Source organism: Crassostrea angulata, chromosome 2 (genome assembly GCF_025612915.1).
Source record: "Crassostrea angulata isolate pt1a10 chromosome 2, ASM2561291v2, whole genome shotgun sequence".
Taxonomy (NCBI): domain Eukaryota; kingdom Metazoa; phylum Mollusca; class Bivalvia; order Ostreida; family Ostreidae; genus Magallana; species Magallana angulata.
The window spans coordinates 46,390,822-46,413,594 of NC_069112.1; the positions used below are offsets into that span (position 1 = coordinate 46,390,822).

The 22,773-nt window shown below is 31.2% G+C and overlaps 1 protein-coding gene across 2 annotated transcripts; it reads right to left on the bottom strand.

Moving 5' to 3' along the window:
• Positions 1 to 2,256: 2,256 nt before the first annotated feature.
• On the bottom strand, positions 2,257 to 16,347 carry LOC128173472 (uncharacterized). Of its 2 annotated transcripts, none has more exons than XM_052839168.1 (16): positions 16,276 to 16,347; positions 13,439 to 13,478; positions 12,916 to 13,001; positions 12,740 to 12,830; positions 8,243 to 8,307; positions 8,027 to 8,120; positions 7,771 to 7,832; positions 7,566 to 7,665; positions 7,342 to 7,367; positions 7,096 to 7,180; positions 6,143 to 6,195; positions 5,699 to 5,822; positions 5,370 to 5,591; positions 5,192 to 5,280; positions 4,728 to 5,062; positions 2,257 to 3,632 (listed from the first exon to the last, which is right to left on the bottom strand). In XM_052839168.1, exons 2-16 carry the CDS (start codon positions 13,473 to 13,475, stop codon positions 2,606 to 2,608), a joined length of 2,496 nt encoding a protein of 831 aa, XP_052695128.1. In that variant the 5' UTR covers positions 13,476 to 13,478; positions 16,276 to 16,347; the 3' UTR covers positions 2,257 to 2,605. The 2 variants fall into 2 exon arrangements, with proteins under 2 accessions (XP_052695128.1, XP_052695127.1); XM_052839167.1 differs by having other exon boundaries at positions 7,318 to 7,367.
• Between the last annotated feature and the right edge of the window lie 6,426 nt (positions 16,348 to 22,773).

Sequence of the window (22,773 nt, forward strand, 5' to 3'; positions counted from 1 at the left end):
ATAAAGAAAAAATATGTGGAAAACTGAAGTGGGACAGACAGACGGACGGACAGACGGACGAACAGACAGACGGACGGACGGACGGACGGACGGACGGACGGACGGACAGACAGACAGACTGACTGACGGACGCAGAGGAAAGCTATAGTCCCCTACCGGTGAAAACCGGTAGGGGACTAATAAAAGCATGGATGTTATGTATATTATATACAATTCATGTTATTAAACAACAAAGTATAATGGAATTTGTTTCACTTTTATCTTTTAACTTCATCTGCGGCACTATCGAAACTATTGTTGTGAACACGTACTCTAATTGTCTCTTTTTTATTTTTGATATCACCTCAGTGCAAAAACTTTTTAAACATAATTTATAACAATGTTGCTTTCGAGGGTATTCATATTGAGCAGTTCGCTTTTAAATTTAATATTGGAGTCCAATATTACTTTTTTTCTACCTAAACTTAGGCCCAATATGTCAGGTGCGCAATTTAGACCAGTGCGTATTATATTCGACAAAATACTTTCATTTCATTGGCGTTTAATTAGATTCATAAAATAATCTGAAGTGACTACAGAGAAAATAGTTAAATATTCATTACTTATGACATTTTTTAATAAAAATGATTGAGGTCCCATCTACATCTAATGTGAAGCCCTAAAAAAGTTGATACAGGGTGTAAGCCAGTACCATTGCAAATACTTTTTTAGAACATTTCGCATTTTTCAGCTGGCTTGCTATGCCTTTTACTGGTCGTGCATCTTTGCTTGCCAAGTGTTTTCGGTCCACTTTGCTCCCCATAAACTCTTGGCGGATTTCATTAAGAAAACTCAGTGATGTGGTGGCGCTATCTAGCGAGCAACTTGAGTTGTGCCCCTTGCATATTCACATTTTAATCGAATAAAACAACGGGTTATATACACACTACGGCATTAATACAACTTGAAAACATGTTGACTACCAAATATCGGAACATAATTAACGATGTTATTAAATAGAAATAAAGTTATAACCTGGGGAAACCATGAAATGTTTTATTCATAGTGTTTTGTAATTCACTAGCGAAGATGTTGGTCGTGTAAACCCAATCTATTTTGAGGATCGACTAGTCGCCCCTGAGCCATATCTTCACCGAATATGAAGCCTTTAGTAGGAGATACAGGGTGTTAGTTAGTCCCAATACAAATACTTTATACTAAATTTCCCGTTTTCAGGAGGCTAGCCTGGTCCTGGTCCTGTTACTGGTCCTTTCCAGGGTCGACTGGACTTTGCCAGGGCACCATCTTCCTCGAATATGAAGCCCCATATATAGGATACAGTGTGTAAGCCAGTTCTTTGAATAATAATCCTATTATTACATTATATGATATATTTCTAACATTTTGCCAGGCTAGCTAATTATAATGTCATTTCAAGAATGTGAGAATTTTTAATATATCACTGTTTGTTTCTTATGAAAAGGTAAGTTAATTTTGGTTTTTAGTTAACGGTTTTTGCATCCTTGCGGTAATTTGATGTGCGAATAGACCACAGAATACAATTTTCTATTCGAACAGACATAAGTAAAAAACGATTAGAACTATAACTTCTGATTGCCATTTTCCGACACGACATCCTACTAGACTGTGGAACATGCAAAGCTGCGTTAGCGCGACAGCGTGTTGTGCAAAGTTGTGATAGCGCGATTGCATGTTTTGAGTAAGTGCGATGGCGTGTTATGAAAAATTGCGTTAGTGCGATGACATGTTGTGTGTAAGCGCAACGGTGTGTTGTGGTAAGTTGTGTTAGAACGATAGCTTGTTGTGAAAAACTGCGTAAGTGCGACGGCGTTTTGTGTGTCAACGCGACGGCATGTCGTTAAACGTTGCGTTTGTGCGACGGTGTGTTATGTTAGCGTGGTGACGCGTTTATATGAACGCGATGTTGCGCTAACGCAAATGGCCCTATCCTGACACCATAAGAGAACGTGTAGATTCTGATTAATTTCACATTATATACATGTGTATACAGATTACAATTACTCGTATGCATATGGTGAATGAAATCATTATGTCTCAAGGACTTTTCTATAACCGAGCTTAAGTGTATGAGATTTTCAGAGCTTTATACTTGGAATATCTAAACTCCCAGCAATTTGATTTGCTATAAAAATTATGCAAAAGTTGATATTATTGTTTTACGCCGCAAAGTCAGTATCGAAGGTTTTTTTTTTTAAAAAAAAAATGCAGGTTTTATCTTATAAATAAGAATCAAGAAAATCTTTAAATTTTATTTAAATTTATGCATTCCATAAAAATATCATATAAAAAGAAATGGCACATGATTGAGATCAACTATAAAATTTAGGAATTTATTAAAAAAATATCACAGGCAAATTTGATGATGTCTATGTGCTATGGGTAAATCACTTGGCTTTAGCTAAATTCAATGAGTGAAACAAACACAATTATTTTATAAAAAGTGCTTGTTGTTAAGTTTGATTTGTACTCAACAATTAATTTATCCAATTACCTAAGTAACTTCTGTAATTCTAATCCCTAAAAAATCACTTTAAGTCAGCTTCTATATCAACACACGAGAATGCCAAACATTTCTTGCATCTAATCAATTGGTTTCCTCATACGAATCGTCAGGTGAAGACGTAGGTGTTGGCAAGTCATCCCTAAATTTCACATCCACACCCCTTTCTTCTTTAAAAAGATCAAAAGCGGGGTGTATACGGTAACAACAAGATAGAATTTCCTTATTTTTATCGTCGTCTCCGACAGAAGAGGTGGGGGCGTTAGAGCTGGTTGTTTTGTCTACGTTTGCTTCTACCTTTTCTGCATCCCTATTTTGAGTACCTTCCGAGTCTTTGTTCCTTTCCAGGTGCTGATTATTATCACTATCATTATCATCTTCACGGAACTCGAAGTTATCGGCGAATACCATACCAAAGACATTAATAAAGTTTTGCCGCCCAGTCCTTGGTATGGATAAAACCAGCGATCCACTATCTCCTGGTTTGGAAAAACGTTTGCCTGTGCCCTTCACAAGGAAAGTGTTTTTGGGCAAAGCTTTGTTATAATATTCGGAACTAATAATTCTTCCTTTGGTTGCATTTGTTGTGGCTCCTATTTTATGTACAAAGTTTATGGTTGCTAAACTTTCGTTATAGACTTTTGCACTAATTTCCTTGTTGTCCTCTCTTCTTAAGGCTACGTCGCATTTACTTGAAAAAGACTCATTTATTTCAATAGCTGCAAAATCACAAGAACTGTCCCTTATTGTGAATACACAGGTACCGATATCTCTATCAGTACAGTTATCCGTGTACGCAAGAAGCTCTTCTTTAGGAAATACATGATTACAAGTCAACGCATATATCTTTTTCTCATCATCTCTTTTTGTGACAAACCCACCAAGAGTTCCCACAAAACTTTCTCCATCTTTTCGTAAAAGAGAACCACCCTGCTTTAATGCCTCTAATGCTACTAATCTTCCTTTTACAATTTCCAAGTTGTAGTTTTCAAAAAATAGTTGCTGTAAATTCTTAAGTGCATGCTCTAATTCTTTTACATCAATCGTTTTCTTAACAAACACTTTGAATGATGAATTTCTCCAAATTCCAAATGAATTTACGTCAGGCCTTCTGTAAAGAAATTTGAATTGCAATATTTTATTCAGTACATTGACTTTTATTTAGATCGATTTATATATTATGACCATGTGGGTTGTGGATTGAAAAATAATTATGAATCAACGAGGTTAAGCGCATAGTGAACATGATTACAAATAAATCTATAATTATAAGTGTGCATCTATTTTGAAATTTTATACACAATTTCTCAAAGACGTATCTATACATGTAGGTTAATAGTTTAGGACTCTAAAAAAGAATTTGACCAACTTATTCATTTTTCTTCATGTAAATGAAATTTAATTTTAAAGAATTTACGAAATAAAGTAAGCCATTATTCAATTTCGTTTAGCTTAATACAAAAGAAAATAGTTTCACTTAAGTTATTGTACGTGGAATCAGAAAGACAAAATCGTCTTTTGAAGGGGCATGGTCACAATTTTGTTCAAATACCATTTTTCTGTTTTTATTATTTGCAATGCTTTAGTAATGCATTTCTAATGATCAAATGAAATTTGGGTGCCAGTCGTTGAGTTTTAAGCAAGATACAGGGCTCACAATTTTTCGTCATGTAAACAAGGCTCGTGCCCTGTTTTTGTTTACATAGGTTCAATAAACCAGTAAAAATCTTTTTAAAGCTGGTTTGTCTATCTTTTTATTTCATTTTAAGCATAAATAAACAGCTCCTAACGATTAAGACATTTATTTTTGGTCTAAAACTGGAATTTTCACTTCAACATTCGAAATGTAAACAAACCCTTTGTTTACATAGCGAAGAATTGTAAGCTCTGAAACTCACTTATAACTCATCGAATGACACTCAACATAGGATGAACCACTGCCATTCAGTCAACTGAATGTTAACTGAAAGCTCTGGAAAGGTGACTGAATGACACAGCTATGCCATTCAGTTACCGTTTAGTCACATTTCAGTTAACTGAATGGCAGAGGTTCATCCCGTGCAAAGTTTGGCTGCTTTTAAAAATGCCTTACTAAAGCATGGTAAACATTAAAATCGAAAAAGATAATTTTTGACCAAAATCGTGACCATGCCCCTTTAATTAAAATGTAACAATTTTTACTCCTTATAGCTGTATAAACATTTACCCGAAAAGATATTTTATCACGTTGGGTGGAACAATTGATTCGTTGACAGAACCAGTTGTGTGACAAATGCTTTCATCAAACATCTCTTTACGGATATCTTTTATTTCGTCAATAATCCAGGGTATATGTTTTCCAAAATCTTCTTTGGACATATTCGATAACCAGTCTTGCAGTATGTAATGAATTTGTTCTTCCAAACAGATAGATATCATTCTTAGAATGTCTTCTTTGTCTTCTCTAATGATGAAAATGGAGTCTTCTATTTTTTCCGTTTCCTTGTGGTTCGGATCAGATATGATGAGTATTTTGTGGCAAGCTTTCTCCCTGCGTAACATCTAAATCCACAGATGCAATGATCTTTATATTTAACACATACGACCAACAAAAAATTCAGTTCTTTAATAAAAAAAAAAACTATTACAAAAATCGGTTACACAAAATGTCTTGCTGCAAAGCAAAAATACCTCTATCGTTGATTTTGGTGATTCTTGAAAACAGATAATTGGGGACTGTTTCCAAATTTGTTGATTTTGAGATGGTGTCTCTTTTATTCCTATTTAAAGACAATAATGTGCAATTTATTTACAGCATGGACGTTTAACACCTACATCATTTCGACATCATGTGTTTTTTACACTTTACCTCTTCGTTTTAATAATGAGCATAATTTGTCTTCAGTAGACTCTCCAACAATTCCGATTTTTATGACAATGTCCTCAGCCATAAGGTTCGCACGATTATTTGTCTTTCTCAAACCTTCTTTACGATCATGGCAATCCCTCGTCAGATTGTAAATATAATAAAAATGTTGAAAATATTTGGCGTTGTAATAAATATACTGTGCACATGACCTTGATTCTTTCTCTAAAATAAGCAAAATAAAAAGAAATAACTACACAACAATTAAAACTTCCCATAAGCTTTAAATTAAATTGAATTCCAATCAGCAAGTCTCACAAAGTCACAATTACCCAAGTCTCTTTCGGTGACCGCTACTGTTTTGCTTTTTGGATGTTTAACTAGATCTCCCTCCTCTTCACGTAATGATTCTCCAAAAGTTAAAACTTGCTTCAAACTTTCATCGAAGAATAATTCCTACATTAATAAGAAAGGTTTGCAAGATTATCCTCTCATCAAATGACACCACTATCTGTGGCTTCGTTTAAAGCTATTTGAGAAGTAGAGATAGCATTATTTTAAGACCGAATACGCCGTAGAAATATGTATTGGTTTTAACGTTAATTTTGCAGTGAGTTTAGAAATTAAAATAACTTCAATCTTATCTGAATTGCAGGTTCATATTATGTTAAAATGAATATCTTCATTTATATTGTTCTTGAATCTTATTTTTTCGTTTGAATTCTACGAACATAAAAAAAATAAGAATTCATGGAAATAATCTATATTATACCTACCACATTTTCAGCCATGGAATGGAATTTAGTTTGAGCAGTTTTAAATTCTTCAGCTAAAAAGAGGTTTGATACCTTATATCTTATTGAATTTAAAACAATCATATTTCAGACAGTGTATTTCATTGATTAAAACTTTCTTTCCTTATCTTTCTATATCGTTTTATAAATATAACAACTTTAGTTCATCATAACTTGTTTAAAAAATATCACATAGATATCAGTTGTAATTTGATAATTAGATAGAACCACGAAGATAACGATAAAATAATTTAAGTCTATTGACTTACCAAATTGACATGCAAAATGTAGTTTCAGTTTACAAAATGATTTTTTCTATCTACTATCTTCTCCGGATTGTGATGACTTTATTAACAAGTTACAAAATACTTTTTTTAATTTAATTTTTTTTATCATTCATCAAAGTTTCTAGGTTTTTTTTTTATAGTTTTCCTTTATGCCATCATTCTCTTATATTTGGAGGCATATGATGAAACTGAATAAGATATCAAATTTAGACATAGATAGGCACACCTTTTAAATTTTTTTCAAATAAAAAGCAATTTGTGAAAACAATTCTTTTGTATGATTATTCTTTTAATCGTGACGACTTAATATTATTAAAAGTCTTGCACAAAAAAACAACTTTTTATTTCAATTTACAAAAAGTGTTATGACCGATTGATTGATTTTTTTTTTCTTATTCATGTTTAAATCAGTTTGTAAGGACATAAGTTGATAACTACCTGAGCTAATTTTCCCGATAATTCTTTTCGATATACTAATGTTCTTTAAACAACACAAATGATTATGATATACTAAGTAGAGTCCGAACGATGAACTTCGTGAAATTAATGTTTTTCTGTTTCAGAAATTGAAATAATTTGATTATTACATTGATTATAATGAATTCTTAAAAAAAACATGTTTATACATTAAGTATATGATGATATTACCTTGTCTTGTTTTTAGTGATTCCAGTGAATATTCATTCTTTGGAGGTGGGTTAGTTTCTGATACCTCTTCACTTTTTGTATAACTCTGAAATTAATATCTTTCAATTAAAACATTTCTATAGGTGCAAATGATTATTTACTGATCAACTTCAATAAAAATATAAGATCCAAACTCAGTGAATATCAATTCTCAATTAATAAGGACAGATATAGGTAACAAACCGAATCATTGTCATTGGTTTTTACCGTGAAAAATGTCAGCTCAGGAACACCTAAAAAATGGATAAATCAGCCAAAAATCAAAATCACTTACTTTTAACAATGCAAAGCACAAATACTATCACTTGATATCGAAAAAATGATCGAGAATATATCGAAAAGTACTTGTTGACTCATTTGAACCTATAAAGAATAACTTTTTGTAAAGAATTACTAACATTTTCGATGAAAAAAATGTTAAATGTTTTTACCGGTTTCTGTTTCAAATTCAAATGATCCTTCTGAACATTCGCCTACGGAAACCTTTGATTTCAAACGCATAAACCGTGATTGTTTACGTTTTTCAAAACTCTGAAACAATAATTTTAAGTATAAACATTTTTAGTTTGATGAAATCAAAAATGATTTCATTTCATACATGAAAATCAAAATGCTAACAACATTTATTCTACATACCTCACTTTTACATATTGAATAAACCCCAGTTCGAGAACTAAAAAGTGAAGACATTCTTGAACCTGCAAATATACTAAACCAATTTAAATTTCCAAATTTCTTTTACACATAACAATTCGATAAATACAGTTTTCAGATATCTGAAAGAGTATTAAATAAATAATTAGAAAAATATATACATTCAATTTAATTTCAAATTAAATCAGGTTAAATGAGGGTTAAACAAGAATTAGATAAACTCTCTTAAATGATTTACCTTTTGTTGTTTCAACCGATTCTTCTGGATCATCTGTTTTTGAGACATTTGGATTTGAATCATTTTTTAATGATTGTTTACGTTTTTCAAAATTCTAAAAATATATACCACAATTTAAAAACCCCATTTAAAAAATGTTGTCTTCCTAAAAGACATCAACAAATTTAAACATTGTTAAATGAAAATATCAAAGGATATTTGGTTTTAATAACCTACCACTTTTTCTTCAGGTGAAAAAACTCCAGTTTGACTTCTGATTTTTTTAAACAGCTTTCGAGCACCTTGAAATAAAAATTAACTTGGTGTAAAATCGCATTTTTCTTACATTGTAAAACACAAACTCAATTAACATAGATTTTTAAGAGTATATTTACATACTCAATGAAAATAAATACTTGATTCTAAAGCTGACATGAGTTCCTAAACACATTTATTTCCCTTTTATACAGACTACCGCCATATAACTTTTTTTTTAATATTTTTACGCCGATTTTTATTGTTCTACTAATTGCTACACACTCCCTATATAAGGTCGATAACACTATCTATGATTTGCCCTATACAGGCATTTCATTTACCCGCTACATTGGACGGAAAGCTTTGAAAAAAAGGTGCGTTGAATAAAAATAGTATGACAAAAACAGCACTAGTAAGGAAAGCTCAATGAAAGACAAAACAAAACAGACTAAAATTTGAGTACACATATATCGAAATCCCTGACCATTGTAGGATGTTCTCCTGTTTCTTACTGGTATAATATAGCACATGCGCAAACCAAGGCTGTAACAGATCGTGCAGTGACAGCATGGACTTTATTAAACAGAGTGTTTTTTTTAGACATTTATACACTCAACGTTACCTTGTTTATAATTCTTGGATTTACTTAAACATTAAATTGATTCCTTTGGTGATCCATGCAGGATATGAGGGTTAACCCGTGTTAGCGGGTTATGTAATTTTTTCTGCAATGATCGCTATATGTAAACCCCGGATGAATCATCAAAGAAAGCATTTCACTGGTTATATTTAATTTTATTTTAACAAACAAATAAATCTATTGTAACAATAAGTAAAATTCACTAAAACACTGTTAATGTACACCAGCACATTAGCTAAAAGAAACAGCAAAATCGTCTTCTTTGGAAATCTGAGTCTTACATCATTATGATTATTTCGTGCAGTCTGTGATATTTCTAGGTCACTGTAGGTTTCGACCAATCAATAAACGAGGCGTGTAGATTTCAGTCCAATAGCTATGAATTAACTATTAGTTTCCGTAAGAAATGGAGGGAATTGCACTATGTAAGAATTTTCACTTATCTACTGTTTTGGATGTAGTGAAGTCGTGTTTAAAATTAGCTGCAGACGTTATGATCTCAGTATAAACAACACACGTGTTCGATGTACATGTGAAATAAGACAGCATATCACTGTCTATGCAAAATATGACGGATACTCTTTACGACTAAACCATCTTTTTTGTATTGATTCTAGTTTTCTAGATTCAATTTTACAAAAATATTACAACATTGTTTAGTTCTATTATTTAAAAGTCCATGCAACCTAAATGCCTCGATCGGAAAGCCATCGGCTGTAATTTTCTCGGCCTATATACTAGTATGTAACTTGTGACAGTTGAGGAGCGATTGAAACTGATATGGCGACCAACTGTTTAAATGAATTTATGTCAACTTTGAATTAAAGTGAGCAGAACGTTTTCAGTGCGTTTGATATTCATATTATCACAACTTCGGTATTATTTTATAAGGTGGGGATGAGAAGTATACAAGTTTTATAGTAAAAAGTTGGCAATCTTTTTATGTTTAGTTTCATGTTAAAGCCTACGTATATAAAAACCGAACTCTTAGATTAAATTGACATTTTAAGTATTGAATAAACTAGTTTCATTTGTTTACTTAAACCTGTTTAAAGAAAATTATAGATAAAAGAATGGCACATCATTTTTTATTTCTTTTAAATAAGAAATCAGCTTAACAACCTGACATGTGTTTCATCCCCCCAAAAACAAGAGGATGCCAACAAAACATTACGGTCGCCTGATAACCAGAAGCTTAGCATGACCTGTCAGAAGGTCTTTTTTTACATTATAATCATCATTTTATGCACATGAAAACAATGTATGAAGTTTTCTCACACAATGTGAAAGTACAGAGGAAAAACTGATAAAATTCAATACATTTGTACTATAAGGACATAATAGATCTGTTTAAAGATTCTGAACCCCTGATCCAGGGGTTGTGTATTTCAAAATTTAGGTTGAGGGTTTCATGAATATCATAACTATGCAAACACTTATTTCCCCTACCCTGGATGAAGAGCAACAGCTTAACGATTTAATATCTTTTCACAATATGTTAATATTATCCCCGCCTCAGTCCCTGAACCCCAGACACATGGGCAATGATTTCGGTGGAAGGCTTCGTGATTATCAGATTCATGCCTTCAGTTTACATTTTCAATTTTTTCATTATATTATCAAATTTCCCCCTTACTCGAGTCCATTAATTTCACAAGGCTTATAAATATGCATTTAGTTTTTCTGTAATATATACGGGAGTGGATTTATAATTTATAAGATTTAATCCATTTTCACTTTATGACAATACTGTCCCCGTCCTAAGCCCTGACCCCCTGAACAAGGTGACATGAATTGCCCATATTTGAAGAGGGTTTTATGGACATCTTCATGAATTTAGTTATTCTCAAATCTGTTATATTGAACAACAATAAATGTACAGAAGCAAATATTTAAATTTAATAATTTTCACAATGTTGCCAAATTGGTCCAACCTAAAAGGCCTGAACTTCTCACCTAAAGGTTATAAATTTAAGGATAAAGGCTACATGGATTTTCTGAAATATATATGGGAGTAGATTTTTAAAGATGAAATACATTTTCACAATATAGTCATATTTGTCCCACCTTCGAATCTGAACCCCTGACCAAGGGGTTATGAATTTCACAATTTTAGTGGAGGGCTTCATAGACTTCATAATTAGGAATTCAGTTTTATCTGATGTTTATGGGAATAGAGGAGAATTTTAAGATTTAATATATATTTATTACATTGCCCCGGCCTAGGGCTAGAACGCCGGACCCAGGGGCCATGAATTTTCCAATGAAGTAAAAGGGCCATGTACATCATAACAATGCATGTTTTTTTTATATTTATTGCTCCAGCCACGAGCGCCGGGATGGTAAAGTCACACATTTTAGTTTCTTTTTATCAAAGAGATGTTTCAAACCCAAAATGGTAATAAATGGCCTTACAGTTTAAAAAAAATTAAAATGTAGAATTGTAAACGCACGATGCAAGCCACAGGACGACCGACAAATATCAATAGAAACAGGGACTCTGGCGCCGGGATCAAAAAGCAAACGTTAACTTAAGGATGACGTTTACTCAGAATGAAAAAAAATTCCACTGATGATAATGAAAAAACAACTATTGTGTGTTATAGACCTTACATGGTAGTGTTATTCTTCACTTTCAAAAAAGTAGGTCAATGACCTACTTTTTGAGTTAATGACCATTGAATATTTTTTGAAAATTTAAGAAAAATCCATAAAAATTTTACACTATGATTGAGATTTTCTTAATTGTGAAAATAATACAAATTGCTTAACTCTTCAACAAATGAAATACAGTTTATGAATGGCAGTGACAATAAATAGACACAAAGCATTAAGTTTTCATTCACAATTTTTATAGATCTTCCAGTCCGAATTTCCTCTATAAGTTTTCAAATTACTACACATTTTTGATTCAATATAACAAAAATCTTAATGATGATAATGCTAAAACATTTATAGTACTAAACTAAGTATATTGACCTTTCTCTGCTGGCATAAAATTTATATAAGGTCAATGATCAAAATTTTGAGATATGGTGTCTTTTATCGTTTTTAAGCATTTTTCAATATTTTTGTAGTGTGTGCCATACAATTATTCAAACGAAAAAGCAAGATAAAACCAACAGAAAATATGCAAATTTATGTTGACTAACAAATAAAATCTAAACTTTAAATATTATAGTACTAACAAAAATATTTCAGTAGAAAATAAAATTTGAAAAATTTAGTCCGAATTTCCTCTGTTTTGCTAAAAGTCAAACTTTATCAGAGCCTAATTCCATAATTTAGTACAAATATCGATTGTTATGTTAATAATTATTCGTTTTATAAATACATTTTGTATTTAAAACAAATTTTACTCATGAAATTGAACTTTTTAACTATCCGGATTTGAGAACTCAAACCCTGAGTAAACAACGTCCTTAGGTCAAAAATTGTAAACTGTCTTAATGTCTCTTGATTGAAAACACTGACAAAATTGAAATACTATTTAAAGTGTCTCGATATAATGGTGTGTCAATTACAAATTTCCATCTTTAATTTATGATAAACCATTATTTTATGACTGGTTGATATTTTGACTTAATTCTGAAATTGCTTCATGATCCGGAGACCAGAAGACTTAAGAATGAGGCATTTAAAATTTAAAAAAAAATTTGGTATTAAAATTGTCATTTCTGATTAATGGATAAGTTTCAAAAGAACTGTTTCATTAAGACTATACAATTGTGATTAATATTAAAAACTTAAGTTAAGATTGGTTACAGTAGTCATTGTAAACATTTGGAAGAAGAATTGAGGAAAACTGTTTTATTTATGTTCTTCGGTCGTGTTACCTTTGCTAGATTCTAAACAATCCTTTGGAATTCCTCTGGACATTAAAATCAAATCTCCACATGATGATGAATGTTCTTGGTGTAGATATTTCTGCAATTATTCATTTAAACTTAACATAATATTATTTGAAAATCAAGTTGTATTGTTTTTTTTTTTTTTAGTTTTTGAACTTTACCTTTTTCTTTTCATGGTCTTCCTCCACTCGTCCAACAACTGATGGAGCGCTTTGTGTTCTTGATAATTGCAGAAGGCCAACGGCTTCTGAGAAATAAAAGAAAGACCTAAAGAAACCATTGCTTAGTTAAGCGTATATCAATGTGAACTACGTCTCATCCATTCACAAAATTATTTGTCAACTCTGTTTCTCATTACGTTAAAATTTAAAGTTATTATATATTCAAAATAACATTTATAAAAATTATAATAATTATCATACTTTAAATTCAAGTATCAAAATATGTAATATGTGACATATTGCATAATTAAAACTAACGGCACTTTCTATCTCCTAATCTTCAATTAACTGTATATGAACAAAAGTTGTAGCCAAAAACTATTAATAATCCACATACAAAATTCAGGATAATGGCCATGCAACTTCTTCTATGGAAATTGTATACACTTTTTTGGTTACAAACATATTCTCTATTTTTAAATTAATAACAAAATATATCTAATGATCTTACATCTAAACATACCTTTTATCATAAAGCCAAATTTTTTTAATTGGTCCATTCTCTGGAAGAAGAATTGACAAGATTGTTTTTCATATGCTGTTCATGTGTATCAATCCAGAATATTCTAACCAATTTGTTTTTTTTAAAGTTTAAATTGAATATTAAGAAACATATTCCATGTGTAACTATGCATAAAGAATTCCATTTTCTTAGTTTAAAGGGGCATGGTCACAGTTTTGTCAAATTTTATTTTTTTACTTGTATTGCTTAGAATGCTTTGTAATGCATTTCTACTAAAAAATCTATGACAATTTGAATGTCAGTCGTAGAGTTAAAAGCAATATACAGAATTTATAACTCTATGTTACATCATGTATGTAAGCAGCAAGACTCCTGCCATATTTTTGTTTACAGTGGTCGATAAACTGCTAAAATGTTTTCTTCAAGCTGATTTTTTTCTATCTGCTAATTCGTTTTGAACGTAAAAAATAACAGTTCTTCGCGTTTGTCACATTTTATGTGTAAACTCGGAACTTTGTTATAAAATATAAAATGTTAACAGATACTTTGGTTACAAAAAAAAAGAATTGTGAACCTGTATCGCGCTTACATCTCGATTACTGACACTTAAATTTTGGTTGAATATTATAAATGCCTAAATAAAGCATAGTAAACATCAAAATCGGAAAAATACTTTTGACCAAATTCATGACCATGCCTCTTTAAGGTAAATAGATCTTCTTTAGTCTGATATTTCAACGCACATTTACAGTCTCAAAAAAAAAGGATTCCTGAAAAAAAAAAGTATACAGATTTGCATTTTATCCTCTTCGTATTTGTTAAATTACTCGATTGACATTTTCCTCATTTCAAAATAAGTGATGTGCAAAAAAAAAAATAATTGTATACATGTAGAGTCATATTTTAAATCAAAGTTTGTTAATCAAGTTATCAATCATTGATATCTAGCAAATAAATCTATTATTCATAGTTACTTAAATTTCACATAAAAATCCACCATATTGTAGTGATATTTTTTATGATGTACTTATATTCTCACGTTAAGTTTACAGAGATTGTCTTTATCTATGAAAAATTAGAAATTTTTACAAAATGTATCCAGATCGACAGCATATAATTAGAAATTAATCAAGTCACCAGGATCGTAGCTTGGAAATTTAGGAACAAAACCCCTATTGCAGTTATCAATTTTATTACACAGTACACATTCTGCATGCAATATCAGTCCAATAAAAAACCTGACAAATATTACAGTTAAAAAGAAATTAATCGTTTCTGATACATACATGTATATAAGATATTTTGATTATAGCTCTCGAGTATTTACAATTTCGTCTGGCACGTAGCTTCAGAGAGAGGAGCCCCCCCCCCCCCTCGACTTTCTTAAGTTTACAAATAAAAACTGAATAGAAAATTAGGAAATGAATAGTGATCAGGTATCCTGCGACTCACACCCCTCCACGATTTAGTATTTTCACGAGTTTCGGAAGTTTTTTTTATATATTTTGCTTGTTTTTTGGAAGGGTCTGCGGTCCCCTTTTCCGGTGAAAGATGCTACTTGCTTGTTCGTTTAATTCAATGTGAATTTATACGGAACAAGAATGAAATAAAATTACGATTCATTTGATTTCAAATTTTGAACATATGCGCACAAATACATCTGTAAATAGAGATAACTAATGATTACATCTAATCAAATCTGCCTGAAGAAAATATATTTCTTGTCCACTTTGATAAAATTATTTCATAGATGGTTTTTTAATCTACTTGCAGATGATAAATACTTAAAGAAAGATCTGAACAATATATCAGTTCTTCTAAAGATTTTCTTAAACGGGTCTTGCCTGAACATAATTGCACAAACAGATAGACTGACTTTAAAATTAATTTAAAAAATCTCGAACATTTCTCATTTACAAATTCAGAGCACATAGTTGTGCATATGATTTTATATCTTGCAACTACTTTATGGGAAACTGCTCTACAACATTGGTAAGAATAACAATTATGTAAAAATGCATTCATGATTGACAATTTGAAAGATATTGTTATGTATTTATTCATTGGTTTAGCATGTATCTGCATATAAAATCTAAATACTTTACTTTTTGTTTTAATTTACTTCGATGTCATGGAATAAAAATCTACACGCACATTTTTTGGTTGGAAATGTTTATCTTAAAAAGAAAAATTACCTTCTTTACAACAGACAATTGATAGAATCCAAGGTTACAAGATTAAACCAATGTAATTGTCATTCAAATACATGTATAATTTATGCCTCGTTGTTTTTTTTTATCTTTAAGATAAAGATATTTGTACACAACTTTTATAGACCAGTGATAAAACCAAGCTTGCGATACAGTATGTTATTACAATACCGAATGTCATTTGTCATTTAATGGTTTGGCTATAAATATCCTAAACTTTGTTATATAAAATCAATAACAAACATACCACCAAAGATGCGATATTTCATTATTTTGGTAATGAATTCAATGCAGTATTAAATTAACCTTGAAATAAATCATAAAATACTGAATTGTATTCTCAAAATCTATTTTATCGAACAACATTTTTGTCGGTCATAATTTTTCAGTACTTTTTCAATAAAATGTCAACAGAAGAGTCGTATCAGATTGTCACGTTACAAATTGTTTCCAAAGTGACTGTCAAATGAAAATTAAGTAAAATTAAGATTGACATTATGTCTACACTGTTCCAACTGCGATGGTTGACTATTATTTGTACCATGCTTCATATTGAACTAGATATAATCTTTCATCCTTCGTCAGTTAATCTGTTAACAAATAAATAATTACATAAACCATTTTTACCTTTCGTTCTGAATTCTTCTCGTTCTCGACGTAATCTTTTTTCTATAACTATGTACACTTTTTTCTAAATTCTAAAACAGAAGTAGTGAAATACTCAGTGGAAAGAATAATTGCAAGTAACTAAACTCAGGTTTTGTTATGGATAAAGAAAAACAGTTTACGATAAAAAATAATAATATTGGACTATTTGAACCACTCTTAACAAAAGAAATCCGATTAAAAATTATGTTCCACAGGTATTGTAGTACACGTTTACATTGAATTAGTTTTAGTTTAGCATGGTATTTGTACTGAAAATAAAACATGTATTTTAATTAGTGTCTTTTCTAGTATAACCATGTATATAGCGATATATATTGAAAAAAAAGTCCTTTAATAGTATAAGTTGCGTGGCCTGGTGGTAACGCGGTCTTTTTTATTTTGTGGTCGCTGGATTGAACCCAAGAAGTAGTAAATATGTTATTTTTAACTTAAACACGAAAAGAATACATATATTAAGTTACATGTATATGTATCTAGACTTCTGTTGTTGTTTTTTTTTTTTTACATTATCTTTTTTTTTAATTCAATCGAGTATGAGCACACCCAATATAAACAGATCTTTTCATTAATAACACTATACATGTACTCTATTTACACTGAGATACATTGCATTTTGCTTGAACAGATAAGGTTTTAAAATATCAACTGACATTTTACAGAGCGTTTCCCAAATTTATGACAAGTCATTTGTTACGGACACCATTATTAAATCAGTATCTAGTTTTCGATAATAGGTGAAGCTATTTTTAGTAACAGGTACTTTCCGTCGATAAAGTGTAGGCGTAAAAATGGCGCTATGCCTCTTTTGTTTTACTTAAATAATTTGTCTGTTAAACAGTCTATGAGAAAGACAATCTTAAAGCAGAATTAAGTGATTGGTCCAATGATAAATCAATGATCACGTTCAATTCAAAAAGACAAGTGCAGGCATCAGTGATATATAACGGACAATTAAGTGGAAATTTGCGGTCATTAGAGTGGAACCATGCAACAACAGTAGTTAAATACATATTTGTCCCCCACAGAAATGACTGCCTAGATGTAAAGGACAAGTGCATAAATGCCTGTTGTATCCCTCAGACCTGGAATATTTAAACGTTTTTTTGTACAGAGAAATAATACATTAGTACATGAATAGTATTTGACCATCAACAACTATATAATTATTTATATTCATACGTTTCTCCGCAATTTATTTCTATGTTTATTTTCTTAGCATTACAACTTTATCTTAAACAATAATTGGCTGTGTTACGGTAATTGTTCATCGGTGTTAAATGTAATGGTATCAAAAACAGAACATGTATCTAGATCTAATTCAAATTTTGTCGTGTTAACTGTCTTTTAATTGTTTCCACACAAAAACGATGTGATTATAGGGTTAATTATGACATTTTTAACTGTTGACGGGCGCCAGGGTAACTTTTGTGGTTTCTGGCAAAGAAATTTCAATACAACAATATAAAAGCTACATTATTATTTTAATAAAATGTAGCTATACTTCTGTACATTTCAATGAATTACTTCTAGACTATTCAAATTTTAGGTTTCTGGATATTCATATTGTTTAAGTATTATTGTATAAATGTCACTAAATTTTTTATGATAGGAAGAGAAATAAGTCAAGACGAAATCCAAGTCAATACTCATTTTAGCAAAAACATTCATGTAGTAATGATAATAGTATCACATAGATCTTCTCGGATATTATGAAGATATCAAAAATAAAAGGGGGGGGGGGTGTAAAAGGGTATGTCATATGATAAAACCTAATTTTTGTGTCTCGGCAAAAGTTCTTTTAAAAACATAAAAGATACGTATTAATGAAAAAATAGACTATAAAAGTTTAACTGACATATTACAGGTAGAATTATCAACTTTAAAAAGGTTCAATTAAATATAGTCGTTACTGTTATACCCATTTTTCAGAAATGTTATGATACTGCTATGATAAATTATACAGTCAAAATAGCCATGGATGTTAATATGTCAAAATTCCCAGAGTAGCTTCCGTGCAGTTAGAACTTAAACAATTTATGTTTTGGAGATAGGAAGTTTTTGTTTCTGTTCCGACATAAAATTTTACAATTTCTCGAATTCACTTTGCTTTATTTTAAAAGTCGATTGCTAAATAAAAAATGGCTTACCCATTTAGTTTGCGTATATCTTTCATCAATTTACTAGCATTTAAGTGCTTCAAGATCTCTATTTAAATGTACAAGGCCTAGTTACCTACATTAATAAATACAGAGTTGCGGGCCATTTCATTGTGTTATATTTAAATATGTAGGGACGATATTCTGCAACATTAGATGGTGTGTATATTACATTTCCCCAAGTTAAATTGAAGGGTATTTTAACCAAGGTTAAGGATTATGTAAATTCATACCTTTTCATAGGTAGGGGGAAGAGATCATTTTACATAAGACGAAATTGAAGGAAAGCTGATACTTGTTTTTAACTTGCTTTTAAACCAACATAAATTCAAAATTCAAATCTTAGTGAAACTAGATCATTTTAAAAATATGTTATTGTGTTTTGAAAAACCACAGAATTTACCATTCTTTGTGAAATAAAATAACAACGATGCAAATATTACCAACTGTTGATTAATATTTAAACGTTTAGTACAATAGACGAAATAGCTAGTGGCTGTGGTCATGTTTGAGAGATCAATTTCTTATCCTAAAACATTTTATTTTTACTGATGGTTTCAGGTTGCCTGTCTTGCTATTTTAAAACAAGAAAAGTTAATACTTGGTTAACTTACATGTATTATGCTATCTAAATAATACCCTCTTTTGTAATCTTGATAATTGTTGCATAATATGACGAAAAGGTTTCTGCTAAAAAAGATCCTGAACGTTGACCTTCTGAGAGATTAGTGATATATCTGATTAGAAAGCCGATGACTAATCGGACACAAATATTTTGTTTTAACACCAAGAGTGCTCGACAGTCGAGAGAAAAAAGATAAAAAAATAAAGCGTTAGTCGGATTTCAAAAATATTCAATTCAGTTGAACCGATTGAATAACATTTTGAATTTCTAGTAAAAGAGTGCATTCTATTCAGTACTGTTGAATTGTGGATTACCACGCAAAGCGTACTCGAATATTTTTCAATCGTGATATGCAGATGAAAGCAATACAATATTGTTTTCATAAATTCCTGACAATTGACGGTTCCCAAAGAAGAGCATTCTCAAACCAAACTTAATCAGAAGGTGAAGAAGGCGTAGGAGGGAAAACATTGTGATAATAAGTTCATGAATATCATATATTTAATGCCAACTTTTTTCCCTCTTAAATCAAACAAAACATTCATACAATCAGATATAGATAGATAGATAGATAGATAGATAGATAGATAGATAGATAGATAGATAGATAGATAGATAGATAGATAGATAGATAGATAGATATCTTTCTCTCACATTTAAAACGAAAGAAACATATAAATAGACATCTCGACTCGTTACTAGGTTTTTCTCTTTGACAAAATTTGATATATATTTAGCTAATGACATAAGCTTGGTTTCCAGTTACAGTTAAACAACCTAATATACAGCTGTTTTTGTAAATGATCGTTCCCTTATTGATAACATAAAGATGAAAAAAAAATATACAAATCTGATGTGCAACGATTGCCTCTGGAACACCTGGCGTTTAGTTTTACTTTATATATTCAATAGAGGGGATTTAAACTTCCCCTTAAGAAATTGAAGACACCTTTTGTCGATCTAAATGTGATTTTTTTGTGTATATTTTTTCTAAGTGAAGGTCAGTAGTTGCACTTTACACGAGGTTACTTGTGCGTTTTTGACTACATATTTAGATCTGTTCAACTCAGATCGGTATATATATTACTAGTTTACAAATATGAAAAATACTTATATTGAACTCATCATAATCTCGACAATACAACCTTATCAATGTATTTTTGGTTAAAGTTATCGCCCTTTGAAATATCAATTTTTGATAATGTAGTTAATGTTTATGTTAATGTTAATTCAATAATAAATAATAATTGATTTTGCTAATTACTTTGTTTTGATGGTGGTTGCTGCGGAGCACTAGTGTGTGTTCATCCCTGCTGGTGTTCTGGCCTTTCTAGCGCAAGTGTGCGGCTTCCCCTGCTTGCGTTAGGTTGTGTTGTTGCCGCAAGTGTGGTCATACCTGCTTGCAGTAACATTTGTTCCTGTAGAATTGCGTAGGTGTGCGGTTATCCCTGCCTGTGTGATGTAGAGTCTCTATATATGTGCAGGCGCGGTAATTGAAGACTGCACTTGTAAATATTGGCAGCAAACAGGTCTATCCGATTCTATTTCGGGTACGGGCCTGCGGGGGAACACAGGCAGTGACCCCCTTGCACGTTACAATATTACCTAATATTCTTCTTGTTCACAATGGATACAATCTTTTTTTGTTAGCTTTCAGACAAGCTTGTACTTGTCGTTATATAATGAGAATAATATATGCATAAAGAATCTATTTAACTATGAAACGTATAAATTTTCAAATGAAAAGATACCAGCTTAAATGTCTTAATGCTCAGCAATATGAAATCTATAGAAAGAAATAATAAATAACGGATATTTCTTCCGGAAGTGGGAAGGCTGAAGTCGTCATCAACCATAAAGACTTTGAAAGATTTTAAAGAAATATCTTAAGATGAAAGAACAATTTAAATACTTTATAATTCTGGATTCTGTTTTTTTTTCCAAATTCAAACTACTAAATTTCATTAATAAAACATGACAATAACAAACTGTCAACCATCTCAGAAATCAATAAAACGAAATACTACTTCAAAGCAGAGCAACACGGACCTCTAAAAAGATAGAGGTAGGATCAGGGGCCTAAGACGACTGAGAATCCTCTGATGACCAGTCACATCCGCCTTGTGCTCTATATCAAAGATGAAATACAGAACACAAAATAAATTTAGGGATTCGACCAATGAAAAATAACTACTCAGTATTTTAATTTAAGTTTTGTTTGGCGATGATTGGCCATGGCTGCTTAAAAATGTGTGGACCAGGCATCAATTCTTGCCTTATAGGGCATTCCTATCAAACAAGCAAAGCAAATGCTTGAGCCTTGGAAACAGATGCTCAACTATTTACTATTTATTAGTTCATAATATGTATATATATATATATATATATATATATATATATATATATATATATATATATATATATATATATATATATATATATATATATATATATATATATATATATATAAATGCAAATAACTGTCAATTGATATTGTTAACATAAGCACTACTGGTGAGCCAGAATGCCGCCACGAGACTATGCACAGCATAGTCTGCACCACCAGTAGAGCTACACCCATGAGAAAAGGACTATATGTTGAGATTATATACCATTAAGCTATTACAATTAAAAAAGTGAGATTAGAGCTCGTGAGTATTGAAGATTAATGCCCAAGGGTATAATCGTATAACGACAACTATTTGTAGGCTTGAATAAGTTGATTGAAATGATAAAGTAAAGCAATGTTGTTCCTCTAGTTGTATGGTCTAAAAATTGGCCAAGTAAGAAAAACACACACAGAGACACACACACAAACTTTTTCTCAAGTCAACATGACTAAACCTTATTGTCGTAATCAGGAATAAACCCGGAAGAGTCCGTAAACTATTAGGTGAAAAATTATGGTCTTACAATAAGTATAAAAACGTCAGTCAGCATGCGACAAAGCCGAAGATTGTACACTGACAAGGTCGTTGTATCGACCATAGAACTTACGAAAAGATGACTTCAAACGAGAGTGTCGATAGTCCTGTTTAATCAACTTGTTTGCCAGTAGCTTGCCTCGCCTTAGAAACTGTTCATACGAAGAGCATGCCATTGCGTATCAAATTAACTGAGAGACAAAACCACCATATGCAGGTGATGAACCTAGGTATATTGCTACGTATGGAAAGTTGACTATAGAAAAATTGAAGTCATCACGTTTTACCTTAAGTTTTGTTGTTAGGTTATCATCAATGTCCATTTGCAGTAAAATATCAAAATATGATACAGATGACACAGACTCTGTGGTATCTTTTATTTCAGGTTTACTTGGATATATCAAGTCTACGTAAGTATGGAAATAGCAATTGCTAACTGATAATGCGTCGTCGATATACCTGAATGTTGAGTAAAAGGTCTCAGCGTGTGATTAAGTTTTTTTCACGTACAGATTTTTTTTTAATAAATTCTTTTCACAAGAATACAAAACTATGTCTACTAAAAATAAGGCACAATTGGTACCCATTGGAATTCCAAAAGATTGTTGGAAGACCTGATGTCCAAAAGCTACTTAGATGTTGTCTATTAGAAACTCAAGCATCTTTTAATGTCAATTACAGAGTACTTACTTGTGTGTGCAATCAGAATGGATTTTAACAAAACATTTTTTTTTAGATTTCCAATGACAAG

What these genes read in the sequence shown, in the direction of transcription:
- LOC128173472 (XM_052839167.1), bottom strand. Translation starts at nt 13,475, where the DNA reads ATGGACCAATTAAAAAAATTTGGCTTTATGATAAAAG. An exon ending in TTTCACCTGAAGAAAAAGTG is followed by an intron (nt 8,121 to 8,242) that starts GTAGGTTATTAA and finishes ATATATTTTTAG; the next exon opens with AATTTTGAAAAACGTAAACA. An exon ending in AAACCAATGACAATGATTCG is followed by an intron (nt 7,181 to 7,317) that starts GTTTGTTACCTA and finishes TATTAATTTCAG; the next exon opens with AGTTATACAAAAAGTGAAGA.